Here is a 13,798-nt window from a genome sequence, read left to right on the forward strand (position 1 = left end):
GACTATCAAAAGTCAATAGCACAGATAACCACACATCTCTCTAGATGCTCTGAGTCCGAAGGGTGTAGCACTGAACACAAACACAGCACCCCATGCAGACTTTGCCCAGAGCAAGAAATCTCCCTTTTTTATTATTTTTTTACAAGGAAACAACCCTTTTCATCATTCTCACAAAGCGAACATCATGAATGCTAATGTTGGTCCTGAAAAAGTACTGCCTCTGTGTCCTTAGTGCTAAATCATCTCAAAAGATTCTGATCTGGTTGTAGGAGCTGGTGAAAAAAGATAAAGCAACAACTGACCAAGCAGCAAAGGTCTGCTCTGAGGCAATGACTACAAAAAGGGGAGGGAAATATTTACATTAAACATGGAGAAAATATGCACAACATTGTCAAGCTTGGATGCAGCCAGTTTCTGGGATTAAAGCTCCTGTGGAACATGAGAAATGTATAGAAATGAAAGGATTATGCTAATTTACCTTTTATATAAAGGAGTGATAACTTCTAGGCTAGCCAGGTGTTCTTCTCAAAACCAATTAACCTCATTCTCATTCCTGTGATTTTGGATGGGAGACTGTGGTTTGTGTTTTTAGTCAGAACCTGCTGACTGTAATTTGCATTGTATCAGTGGTAGTGGTGAAGATCAGGACAATAATTTTCAACAGTATTTAGTTGTAAATGAATTGTAGTGTTTTTGTTGTGGAGAGGATTGCTCTTAAGAGGCAAAGAAGGAAAAAACTTAAAACCCATTTTTGCAATGATGCTGAATTTAAAAACATGATCAAACCTTAAGATGTACTTGCAAAGTGCACTGGCATTCTCAGGTAAAACATTTTGAGCCTTTAAAACATGCTGTTATAACTCAGATTCTATAGTACTTGTTTTACTAATGTCTCTATAAAGATAACATTCTTGGTTAGATGGCTCTTCAGCTGCTGAAAGGAGAGAATCATACCCTGGGTTGCAGTGGAGCACGAGGAAAGGAACAAAGTGGTTTGGGAACAAACTAATGACAGAGAGCCTTATAACTGCATCATGAAAGCAACCTCAATTCATTTTTCTGTTTGATTGTTACAGGAAAAACAAAACAAACCTGCAAACAAACACCCAAATAAAACCAAAAGTAACTGAATATTTACAAGGAAAAAATAATAAAGCTGTTGTGATTGTGGTGTGGCTTGGTTATCAGAAATGTATTTTCCCCCTAAAGCTTTTTGTCACATTCTAATTCTGTAGCACTTCCCACCTGCTCTGACTTCTCTATTAGAAGAGCCCAGCAGCAGTTTTAATCACCATATCTATTTTATAACAGCAATGAAGACAAGAAGCAGGAGGAAAATCAGCACTGGAGGGCAACATTTTTATCTGCAGTCAGTTTTTCCAGGTGGCTGCAGCCTGAGTAGAGCTCAGAGCCAAGGGATCCATGGTATAGCAGAGATTCCTGTTACATTCCATTTGTCTGCCTTTCTACACCCCTTTGGATCTTACTAACAGCAAAAAACAGCTTTGAAAATTTGAGCATAATATCTTTACCTTAAAAATAGTTTCTATCTGCATAACTTGCATAAACAAAACTTTTCTTCAATCACAAAAATATTTTGATTCAGTTCTTTTAGGAAAAGGTTATCTCTGAAGATTTGCTGTTTATCCATAAGTTTATTTCACAACTACAATTGACAGAAAATCCACTTTCATATTCATTTCCCCTGGCTAATAATGAAGAGTATTTATGTATTTTAGGAAAATTAACATCTTGACTTGCACTGTAATGAACATGTAAATTTTCTTCAGTGATGCACTGCTCCAAAACAATCCCTGATCACGCACATCCCCAGAAACACCTCTGATGATCATAATTTATCTAACAAACTAAGGATCTTTAACAGGTCAGAGCAAGTAATTCCCCAAGAATAAACCAAAATGTAAGGTTTTAATTCAACAATAGCGACAACAATAATCAATCAATTGGGAAATCCGTTATTCAGGCAACAAGGTAGAAGTAAAACCTATTCTACCAAGCAGATTTTTTGTAGCAAAAGCCAAACACCCAGCGAGAAAAGTACTAGAATTAAGGAAAGTTGTATCAAATACCAGTCTTCTTCAAACTTGTTTCCAATTTGTGTAACTGTCAAACAAGCAACTAGAAAACCCTCAGTAATCTGCCAGTATCAGGTGCAAAGCAGTTTTAGTTAATAAAAGTTACTCCCCAACACTTAAAGTGCATGTTACAATCATGCATCTTTCTCACCTACCTGGTAGGCTTTCACAGAAGCACCACCACCAGCCTACATCAAAAAGAGAACAATTTCAGTATTATCTCCTTGCAGGCAAAAGCCACAGTTTGTGGACCATCAAGGACTTCTGACACCAGTAAAGTGCTGCTCTGTGAGTTAACTTCCTTCAGTTTCATGTCTCTTACCACAACAGATACAGCATGCAATTAGTGGGGACTGTCATGTGAGAGTTTAGGAAAGGAAGACTCTGTTGCTATCCTGGTTATCCAGATATGTAGTGAGCCCAGAGGTGTCTACATTTTCCCCTCCTTAGTCTGAGTGCCTGGGAGACCTTCACAGACAATATTTTAGAGTGAACAGTGCAGCACTCTTAAGTCTGCATTAGAACTCTAACGAGCACAGATGCGCAAGTGGTGCAGCCTTGACACTAGGCACATTCGTGGTCCCAGTGACATAAACATTACAGTTTACTGATCCTTGTGCCAGAATAAGGCTGATAAACTACTGTTGATAAACACACTGGTATAAGAAAGCATAAGCAGTAGTATCCCCCTTGGAATAAAATTACCTGACAGGCATTCCTGTGGGGAAGCAGAGCGTTACAGCCTGTGAGCCATTTCATGACCTCCTTCCTCTTTTAAGTTATATTTTAATTGTTTTCTTTGAGGTATGCAAAATATAAAGTTCCAGCTGATCTTATTTCATGATTAGGTGGATTTTGAGTGACTTTAGTCGTACATGTGAAGCATGTCAGGTTTTTATTCATTAGAGAATACACCTCCACAAGTTGTGTACATGGAAAGTGTCTTACCTGGAAAGTTCTCTAAGAATGCACACTACTGGACAAAAGCACAACCCAATAAAAGAAGAGAACTACTTCTGGTGGAAGCAAAATTGCTGTGGATAAAAGTCCACTGACCAGAAAGCACAGAACAGCCTACAAGCATTCCAGGAGGCACCAACAGTCTGCATCCAATGGAATTGATCAGCAAAACTCTGGAAGTCTTTAAAAGCCTCTGGACATAATCCTGAGTAATCTGCTAAGGGAGGTTTGGACTAGATGACATTCTGTGATCCTGCCCTTCCCCCCCGCCCCCCCCCCCCACCTCACCCACTCTGATTCTGTGAAAATTAATAGCAAGTCCAAATCCCTTCTAACAGTTCCTGTTACATAATTTTCCTGTTGACTTTCAAGCTCTGACTTTCAGTGTTGTTTACCTTGCTCTCATGCACACAACTGGACATGAAGAGCTGAAAGAGAGAGGAAGACACAGCAAAATGCAGCAAGCAACTTCTAGGTATCTCCTTGGTGTTTATTTGTACTACCCTGCACAGTCTCATGTGCTTTCTGGACACTGAGACCTTTATTCACTGTGCAAATCTCTTTTCTTAGATTTTTCCCTCATGGAGTTATCCCCAGCTAAAAAGGGATGACTATTGTACACTTGGTATTCAGCAGGAGTCACTGGTTCTAGGTCTTTAACAAGGTCAAGGGTCTCATGAGCGTTTTTAACATTAGTGCTCCTGCAGCTGCACCACCAAGTATGGGGCCCTCCAAACATGGGAAGAGTATTTGGCTTAAGCAGCAAGTTACTTCACAAGGTTTCTCATAATGTTTAAAGACGATCCTCTGTATCCTGAACCAAAATGGTTCCAGTGGTTCATGTAGTGGAACAGCTGATAAAGCTTCAGGCGTTTCTCAAACCCTGCAGCCTTGGGAATTATACTGTGATAAGCAGAATAAAAAGAACTGCTGAAGCCACCAAACATCCCAGCTATTGCAAGCTCATACTCTGAATGGCCGTAGAAAGAAGCTGGATCGAAGATAATTGGACCAGAATCATCCTCAGCTACATTTCCTCCCCAGAGATCCCCATGCAGGAGAGCAGGAACGATTTCCACACCACAGAAAAAACTGGGTATCTTTAGCTGCAGGGGGGAAAGCAAAACATGTAAATTACACAGTCATTCACTTTAAAATGTAGAGGTATATCTGCATACTTGAAACGTCTTAAAACCTCACATTTGAAACACCATAGGACCTGGTCAACAGAGATGCTAAGTACATCCTGAAGACTCTTATATGTCATAGAAGGCAGGAGCAGAATAATTATCTAAATCTTCTTTAGCAAGAAAATAAAAACCTTGAAACTCAGATATTGACCAGGGTTAGTAACAACAATCACCAACACTTCATCATTAGAAAGCTCTAGGATGTCTGACCAGATTTCCAAAAAGTAGGACCCAAAGAGCCAATAGTGCAGTCACTTAGTCAGGGGCAAACAGTGAATGAACAGACAATGTGCAGGATAGAACTGCTTGTGTACATTTCTTATCATGGACATGTTACAGGGAATGAGAATATGAAGTCCATCCAGTATTTCCCAAACAGTAAGGCAAGGTGGTATCTAGCAGTTTGGAATTCACTCTGGAATGTTAGCATAGGGCAATGTGGGCAAATGCCATTATACCTTAGAATAAGGACATTTTAATCCCTAAAAACTGGAGTCTCTTACCAACAAAATCTGGTGCAAACCAACAAACTCGAACTTCAGTTTAAGAAAAAAAAATTAAGTATACCTGTCCCAAACCAGGACAATACCAAACTCTTCCAACAGTGAGAACGGAGGGAATTGCTCCTACCTGAAGCTCTGCCCAAAGTTCTCTTGCTTCTCTGTCACCTGATTTCTTTTCAACCATGTCCATCTGGGGCTGGATCCTTTGTCTGGCAAAGAAGGTCACCCAGTCATTCTGCCAGTCATTCACCTGAAGAACAGGACTGAACATGTCAGTTCTACATCATACAAGAGGCAGATTTTCTTCTTTTTCAAATAAAGCCTTTTGAGGATCACACAGCCTGTGTGCTGGTGCCAGGACAGTAAACTTTGTGCTGTGTACTGTCCAGAACAGTAAATGCTATAATTTAATTGAATGTTAAAACAGGGGAATAACTTTCTCTTGAATAAAGTCCAAGAAATTCAAGAGATATCAGTGTCCAAATTAATTTATTTCCATTATGATAATTTTGACCCTCTGTGCCACTGAGGGGAAAACAAGTTAATTTAAAATTCTATCAGTCTGATAAAGTACAACCTACCTGTGGAAGATAACCACAGCAGGTAACTGTATGAAAGCCAAATTGATCCACAAACTGGACTTCTGTTTGCCCTTGACCTTTACCTTTCAAACCAAAGAAAAAAATTCAACAATGACAAAATACTAAGCATCCATGACACAAATGAACCTTTAAAACTACGTAATGCTGTTTCTACTGAGAGTAAAAAAAAAATGCACTTTAATGTTGTTTTTATGGTTAAAATGTGGTTGTTTTTTAAATTTAAAGTTCAATGTAAACCAGCTATATTCTACTCTTCAAAACTGTATTTTGAGATTCTGTATCTGCTTTGATACCATGTCCTTGTAGAAACTGTGGTCTGGGCTCCAAAACTGTGTCCAAGTGTCCAAAACTGAGTGGTTTGCTTTCACGGACCCATACAGTGAAAACAAAAGCAAAAATAATCCCTGCCTGGATCTGTTTCATCCAAACCTATTCTCATGCTGCCCTCAGGGAAAGATTAACTTGTCTTGAAGTAGCAAAAGTCATTTTAACTGCTTTGTAAAACTGCATTTTAACTGGGTTAAATTTGCAAACATCTGAGTACTGTACCAACTGTGCTCCCTTCTTTCTTTAGCTTCTCTCCAAGTTTCTGGTTATGAAGGTGAAGATCAGCCAGCTGAGTTCCAAGCAGTGCTGAATGTCTAAGAAACAAAAAATTGATCTGAGTACCACCAACACAGGAACAGAACCAGGTCTTGATATTCCAGTAGTTACTTGAACAGATTTATCAAGTAAGTAAAAGCAGTTGTACACCTGTACCAAAATAATTTTTCAGTGTTTTCCAGTTATAAACACCTTATCTTCCTATCAAGACTGCAGATTAACATAAAATGCATTTACTTGGCTGTTTCTGACACCACTACTGAAAGTGGAAGTGAGCAGCAAGCATAAATTTACTAACAATGAGAAGCTATTAATTCTAATTTCTGTGTGGTATCACTTCTGTAAGGACTTTCAGTAAGGTATGTGTAAGAAAGCATGCACAACATGTTATGCCTTTTTTTTTTAACTCTGGTAAACTGTATTTGGGAAATAGAACCAAACAAGGCTGATCCTTTTCTTTCTACTGCTCCTTCCAGCTGCTTTTCTCTTATACGCCTAGATGATGAGAGAGTCACAGGGGCCTAGTTCATTATCATTATTTATTTTTAACAAAACCTCATCCTCTATGTGGTTCAGAAGAGTCATGTAGTAATTACAAATAGATATTACAACCAGTTGCCTCCCATGTTAACAAAATTACATTCTTTTTTCTGTCTTTGCCCTTTCTCAACTTTCCCTGTTCTCGAGGCACTGTCATTTAAGGCAAAGTTATTTCTTCAATTTGTTCCTGTTCAAATAGGAAATCTGCATGCCAAAAGTACCATTTTTGAGCCCAAAACAGCAACATCTCTGCCCTTTCTCTAGGGATTCACTGAGGGCTCTTAATGAATTACAAATTCTACCAACAAACAGGATGAGGGACAAGACCTTAAACAGGTTGCAGAAATTCTGAGAGAGATGAGAAATTGGTCATGATCACCTCCCTAAGAGTCAGACAGATTAATTCATCATATTAATTCATCATATTCATTAATATTCTCATCACAGAGAAGGGTCAATAGTTTGAAACTATCAAAATTAAGGTAAGAGCTGAAAATACCGAAATCGTGATTAATTGATTTGGGGAAGTGCCTCTGCACAACCATGCCAAGCAATAAAATACTGATTAATTTATAGATAGCAAGTACACAAAACAGGTGATCAGGCTGGTCATTTTCCTTTCTGTGAAAAGAAACCTTACTGTAAAAATCACTAATTACCTAAGCAAACAAACCCAAAACTAACCAAAACCCAGACTCACTTTGGGATGTATTATCAGTTTGCTAGGTGAGGCATTATGAAGTATTTTATACAGCTCTCTGCTGTGTGATTTCCCATATTCTCTTGACTCGCTTTAGAAAAAAATGAAACCATTTACCCTAAGAAAACAAGTGATTTAACTATCATAACAACCAAAACTTCTGGTTAAAGGACGCAAAGATAACACTGTTTTACCTGTTTAAGCCTCCCATTTCCAAGTGTTCCATCACAAATGCAGTACTGCCCCCAGGCAGGTCTATAACTTTGATGGGTTTAGGCACTTTTATTGTCTGTGTTTTCCAGATGGCTTCCAGACTTGCCATTTCTCCTTCAAACATTCTTCTGGCCTGACAGATATTAAAGGGAAAGTGTTACTATCCACAAGCATCACTCACAGGTAAACAAAGCACTTACACAAAACCAAGTGATTTTGTAAAACCTACATAGAAAGGTTGGAGGAAATGTTTATTCACACACAAGATACAGACAGAGCCACACCATGAGACGTGTCAGTAGTTTTACACTTATGATAATTTTACTTCATAAAGTGAGTGAAAATTACTTAGGTTCTAGAATTCTCTGTAATTTAGAAAGTCTGTTTGCAACTGAAGAAGTGCAAACTGCTTAGAGATAAAATATGAGCTCCCTCAGCTGTGCCCCAATCAGACTTGTGTTCCAGTTCTTTCACCAGAATGGTTTTCCATGGTGTTTCACCTCATGGGGGAAGGGTGTGGGTGGGAGTTTACTGTAGCAGCAAAATGTCTCTTATCACACTTGCACAACCCAGGCCACCACCATCTGCATTTGCTTGGAAGACATTCTGAATTTGGGACTTCTTTCTGTACCTATTACCCACACCAAGGAAAATCTATTCTCCTGAGTTCCTCCTCTGAGATCAGTGACACTCATCACATGAACAAATGCTTCTCTACAAGAGTCAGGCAGGGGTTGCAGAAAGAGCACATGGGAAATTTAACATATCTGGTAAAAGCAAAAGCAGGGAAGTAGAATGAATAAAATAGAAAGAGAATGACCCTTTAGTAATGATCCATGCAACACCATCACAGGACAATTTGCAGCAGACATCAACTAAAAATTCCAAAGCCTAGAGACAATCACAGAACGGTTTGTGCTGGAAGGGGCCTTAAGACATCCATAAACACCACCTTGTCCCACACCCTGCCAAGGCAGGGACACCGTCCACTATCCCAGGTTGCTCCAAGCCCTGTCCAATCCGGCCAAGGATCCAGGGGCAGCCACAGCTTCTCTGGGCACCCCGTGTCAGGGCCTCACCACTCTCAGAGTCAGGAATTTCTTCCTAATATCTAACCTAAACCTACTCTCTATCAGTTTGAAACAATCCCCCTTTTCCCTGTCACTCCAGGTCCTTGTAAAAAGTCTCACCCCATACTTCCTGTGGGCTCCCTTCAGGCACTGAACGGTGCAATTATGTGTCTTCAGAGCCTTCCCTTCTGCAGGCTCAACAGTCCCAACTCCCCCAGCCTTTCCTCATGGTGCTCCATCCCTCTGACCATCTCTAGGAGACATCTCTGGCTGTCCTTTTGTCTCAAGAGTGAAGACCCGCTGAGTTAGCTGTGTCCACAGGATATCAGGAAATACTGTGTCTCTGTCTAAAGCATCACACTTGGCTAAAGCCAGCTGCTCAAAGAGAGTGAGAATTGCTGATGCACGGCAGCTGCTGCTCACACAGCACAGCAATTAAAGCACTTCAATAAAGATTGCTTTAGCCAGCACTCAGGATCCACACACAGACAAAAGCATACAAAATGAAACTGCTGAATAGAAAATCTATGCAGATCTCTTTTTCTCCCCAAGCCTGATCTTGCAGCTAGTTGGATTGCATAGCTAAATACAGAATTAGCAAAGGCCTAAGGAAGGGCTACACCAATTCAACCTCTCTTCTGTAAGGCAGGGTAACCTTCCTGTATTATGCCATGCTACCACCCCCATTCAGCTCCCAGCTTGATCAGAAATTGCAGAGAAATTTGGAATAGATATAGTGGCATGCATACCTTCAAACACATTTGCGTGGTATGAAGGGCAAATACAAGTTTTGACTCCTATTCTGTTACTGAATCTATTTATGTGATAAACACAAGTACTGAGTATCTTTAAAGTAAATTCCACCAGATCTCTGTTTTTGCAAAGGATGCTGAAGAAATAAGTTGCATTGTACTTATCTCTGTCAAATGCAAGTATCTACCTTTGACAGTGTGTTCCAGATATTGAAAGGGCAAAGCAGAAAAGCTTGAACAATTGTGAAAGAATATCACTTACTGAGAAAAGTTCTTTCTTGTGTGCAAGGAATTAAGTTTTAGTTAAAACCACGGAAGGCACACACCCTTTTTATAGACAGACAATTTTATACCTAGTGGGTTGCCTTAGTCACTGTCACAGCACTTGCAGACACCATTATGCCACTGCTACCCTTCATAAATGACAACAGCACATCATGGTACTGCATGTCCTGGACCAACAACACTGATACCACATCATCCCACAAGGGAATCAGTCAGCCTGAAAAAGATCTCGCAGACCATCAAGTCCAACCTTTGACCCATCTCCACCTTGTCACCCACACCACAGCAGTGAGTGCCTTGTACAGACATTCCTTGGGCACCTCCAGGGATGGGGACTCCAACATCTACCTGGGCATCCCCTTCCAGTGCTTAACAACCTTTTCCAGGAAAAAAATTCCTGCTGATGTCCAACCTGACCCTACCCTGGCACAATCTGATGCCGTTCCCTCTCCCCCTGTCTCTGTTCCCTGGGAGCAGAGCCCGACCCCCTCGGCTGTCCCCTCCTGTCAGGGAGTTGTGCAGAGCCAGAAGGTCCCTCCTGAGCCTCGTTTTCTTCAGGCTGAGCCCCTTCCCCAGCTCTCTCAGCTGCTCCTGGCGCTCCAGACCCTTCCTCAGCTCCGTTCCCTTCTCCGGACACGTTCCAGCCCATCAATTCCCCCTTGTCAGGGACCCAGAACCGGACACAGCATTCGAGGTGGTCCCTCAGCAGTGCTCAGGACAGGGACGGCCACTGCCCTGCTCCTGCTGCCACACCAGGCCCGGAATGCTGCTCCCCACCGCGGCGCCTGCCCACCCGGCATCCCCGATCACTACCCCGCCACACCTCCGACCGAGAGTTGCTCTTCACGAACACCCGACCGTGATCCGTGTCGTAGCTCCGGCCCTGGCTGATGCAACCGCCCCCCGTGTGCCCGGTCGGCCGTAGCACCGCTGTGCCGAGCGCTCGCTTCAGCGCGTCCTCCATGGCGGCGACTGCCGGGGCGGGGACGGGAGGGAAGGGATTGGCCGAGAAGGGGTGGAACCGGGCGGGCAAGGGAGGGACGGGACGGGCTGAGAGGGGGCGGGATGGAGCGGGCAAGGGAGGGACGGGACGGGCTGAGAGGGGGCGGGATGGAGCGGGCAAAGGGCGGCTGAGGCGGCTGAGGCGGCTGAGGCGGCTGAGGCGGCTGAGGCGGCTGAGGCGGCTGAGGCGGCTGAGGCGGCTGAGGCGGCTGAGGCGGCTGAGGCGGCTGAGGCGGCTGAGGCGGCTGAGGCGGCTGAGGCGGCTGAGGCGCTGCTGTCAAAAGATTCTCTTCGCTCCTCGTATGCCAGTTCTCCCGTATGTTCAGGTTTATCCTCTTAATCACCGAAGCAATTACAAAATCACGTAATATGTTGAGTTCGAAGGGACCCACTGACTTATTAAAGAAATGTGGGTATTGATCTAGTATCGATACCCAACTGTGACGGACAAAAACTCTCTAACAGTTTAAAGTTAGAAAGTGTATGTTTATTACGGCCGGGCAGCACTCGGGATATTTCCCTAATAACGCACTGCAAAATTCACAGGTAATTACAAAGCCTTCTATTTACAGAAGGTTGAATACCCAAAATACAAATACATATTCATACCCCGTCACCTCCCATTCCTCGCTTCGTACGCTAATTGGCAAAAAAAAAAAAAAAAAAAAAAAAGGCTATTAAGCTTGTGCAGTTTATTTCCTAAAATGAGTCAGGGGTCTATTCTGGGGAGGGGTCACCCAAAATGAGGAAGTAAGATGAGTCTTCCTCGTCCTGACCTTTACCTTTTCAATGCATTCGTGACAAAGAATCTTTGGTAAAACTTATAGTTTCCTGTGTTGAATGGGTTATTTAAGCAAGAAGTCTGCAGTTATCTTATTTACCGCATTTTGGTTTTTGTTACAAGCACAGCTACATAAACATAAAGCTGACAAGCAAAGAGTTACTAAATCCAGGATAGCTTATCTAAGATCCGGCTTCTGTTAACTGCGAACAAAGCTTACCAATCTCTTACTTCAGCTCATTCAGCAACTTATTATCTTAACTTTCCTAAAAATCCTTAGTTCTTCAAAATTAATGTCTCACCACAAGGACTATCAAGTCCAACTCATGGCCTTGCACAGGACATCCCCACTATCCCATGTGCCTGAGATCATTGTTGTGATAAACGCCAATCACTTTTTTTTAAATTTTAAAAGTTTAATAGTAAATCAGATGGTTATAAAAATAGAATTAGAGTAAAAAATTGAACAATTTTAGAGTTAGGATAATACAAGACAATAAAAACAAAGTTACAGACGTGTGGGTGCCTCTCCCGAACCACAAGCTCTGGAGAAGGACCCCTGTTAACAAAGGATTATCTCTTAAAAACAATAGCCTGTTGAATATTCATACAATTCATACATAATGCATAAATTCCATTCAAACAAAGAATTGTCTCTGGTTAGTATCACTTTTTTTTCCTTTAATCTCTATGGCGTCCACCAGGCTGAGAGAAGCAGGAGGAGCTGGTCTCTTCTGATAAGAAAGTAGTAAATTCTTTTTTCTTTGAAAGATTTACATTTTCCTGTGGTTGGTACATAAAAACTACATTTTAACTACAAAACTACATTTACCATACTATCAAAATATTAATACAACATTAACAATTAGCACAACACAACACATATAGTAAATATCTTGCGTAGAGCCATATAATATGCACTTTTCACAATTGTCCTATAATATTTTTCTTAAAATCTGCACAGATGCATAGTAGAGGCACTGCCTCTCCAGGATCTACTGATAAATTTATTATAAAGCCCTGGGGAAAAAAAAAGACCAGAAAAGAACTCCATTTCAAATATAATAGACAACAATGGAAGTAGTTACAATGCTGAAACTTCTTTAATAGGAAAGCTTGATGCTAACTTATATCCTCTTAAATACATGAGCTACACTAAGTAACGACATATGTAATCTTACAGGCATTAACCTAAAGTTTTAAATAAATAAGGTACACTTGACCGACAAGTCCTGGATGAAGCAGACAACGGACTCTGCTCCCTGTTGCCAAATTTCTATATTAGTCTCTTAAAGGAAGACAGATTGTTGTGCAGATACTGGCATCCATTCTTTAGTTCACAGTAGCCAGGGCTACACTAGGAAGGAAAGATAAAAAGAAAATTAAGGCATGTAAGCATTTCTGCGGAGTTTAGAATTTCCCGTTCTTCGCGTTAAAGCAGCACCAAAGACAGCTCAAATGGCTGGAGTTTGAGCGCTGAACAACTTTGGTTTCGTTTTGCAAAAATCAGTCAGCACTCGTCGAGTATGAGCATCAGTGGGAATTCCTCATGATTTCCCTTTGTGTCCTGGCACAGGACGAGGGAATTTGAAATAATAATTCTGCCCAAAATACATTAGCAATCTAGTAAAAAAATGAATAAATGTCAGCCGACACGCCTCAACGTTCATAAGGATCTAAAGAATTCTGATACTGAAGTTGTGGAATGTGTGTGTCCAAATCAGAGAAGTCTGCGGAGTATCAGGGCACGTCCATGTGGCCGCTGTGACCTCACCGGTAACGTCATGTCTGCTCCGCTATAAAAGCGGGCGCGGCGGCCCCGCTCCCGCCCGCAGCAGCATGGCCCGTTACCGCCGGCGCTCCCGCAGGAGCCGCAGCCGCAGCCGCAGCCGCAGCCGCAGCCGGCGCCGCCGCTCCCGCCGCCGGGGCGTGCGCAGGAGGCGCCGGGCCTCCCGCCGCTCCGGGTACCGCCGGAGCCGCCGCAGCAACCGCAGACGCCGCCGGCGGCGCTGAGCCGAATGCGGGGCTCGGCCTCGCACGGCCCGAGGAACGCGCAGGGCGCGGCCGTGGCGCGGGGCTAGCGATGCCAATAAAGGCCAGCAGTACTCACGGGGGTGTGCGTGTCCCGTCCCTGGTGTCCCCACGTGTCCGTGGGTGCCCCTGTGTGTCCCTGAGTGCCGTGCGCCCATGCGGGGTCCTGCAACGAGCCACTCACAAACGGGCCACCAAAAAGTCACCAGGAATTAAAAAATATTTCCTCAATTCTTCCCAAAGCGCTCAATTACATCAATAGGAATAGGCAGATCTGTCAGGCCAATGCCTGGCTCCGAGGTTGGTGTCAAGAGAAAAATTCTGCATTTGTCCACCACAGAATGATCTACTCAACTGATCCACTGATACCTGACAGGAGGCACCTGTTAAAACCTGGCTCACCAATTCTAAGAAATGGCACGTTGTGCCAAAAATTGAACAAACAAGCATGAATGGGATGCCTCAATCTG

At 42.6% G+C, this 13,798-nt stretch overlaps 1 protein-coding gene across 4 annotated transcripts; it reads right to left on the bottom strand.

The window, feature by feature from the left end:
- Positions 1 to 2,972: 2,972 nt before the first annotated feature.
- LOC120765661 (ketosamine-3-kinase-like) lies at positions 2,973 to 10,494 on the bottom strand. 4 transcript variants are annotated; one of them, XM_040090745.2, is made up of 6 exons: positions 10,338 to 10,494; positions 7,389 to 7,540; positions 5,901 to 5,992; positions 5,331 to 5,413; positions 4,877 to 4,999; positions 2,973 to 4,162 (listed from the first exon to the last, which is right to left on the bottom strand). In XM_040090745.2, exons 1-6 carry the CDS (start codon positions 10,476 to 10,478, stop codon positions 3,824 to 3,826), a joined length of 930 nt encoding a protein of 309 aa, XP_039946679.1. In that variant the 5' UTR covers positions 10,479 to 10,494; the 3' UTR covers positions 2,973 to 3,823. The 4 variants fall into 4 exon arrangements, with proteins under 4 accessions (XP_039946679.1, XP_039946680.1, XP_039946681.1 ...); XM_040090746.2 differs by lacking the exon at positions 10,338 to 10,494 and adding an exon at positions 8,605 to 8,825 and having other exon boundaries at positions 3,513 to 4,162; XM_040090747.2 differs by lacking the exon at positions 10,338 to 10,494 and adding an exon at positions 8,598 to 8,824 and having other exon boundaries at positions 3,513 to 4,162.
- Positions 10,495 to 13,798: the final 3,304 nt, after the last annotated feature.

The sequence above is a fragment of the Hirundo rustica genome, chromosome Z (genome assembly GCF_015227805.2).
Source record: "Hirundo rustica isolate bHirRus1 chromosome Z, bHirRus1.pri.v3, whole genome shotgun sequence".
In the NCBI taxonomy this organism is placed as follows: Eukaryota; Metazoa; Chordata; class Aves; order Passeriformes; family Hirundinidae; genus Hirundo; species Hirundo rustica.

Bases quoted from the DNA above. Each gene is read 5' to 3' on its own strand.
- LOC120765661 (XM_040090745.2), bottom strand. From the start codon at position 10,478: ATGGAGGACGCGCTGAAGCGAGCGCTCGGCACAGCGGTGCTACGGCCG. The intron at 5,993-7,388 runs GTAAAACAGTGT...TTTGTTTCTTAG, and splicing joins GAAATGGGAGGCTTAAACAG to ACATTCAGCACTGCTTGGAA. The intron at 5,414-5,900 runs GTACAGTACTCA...TTGGTTTGAAAG, and splicing joins GAAAGAAGGGAGCACAGTTG to GTAAAGGTCAAGGGCAAACA.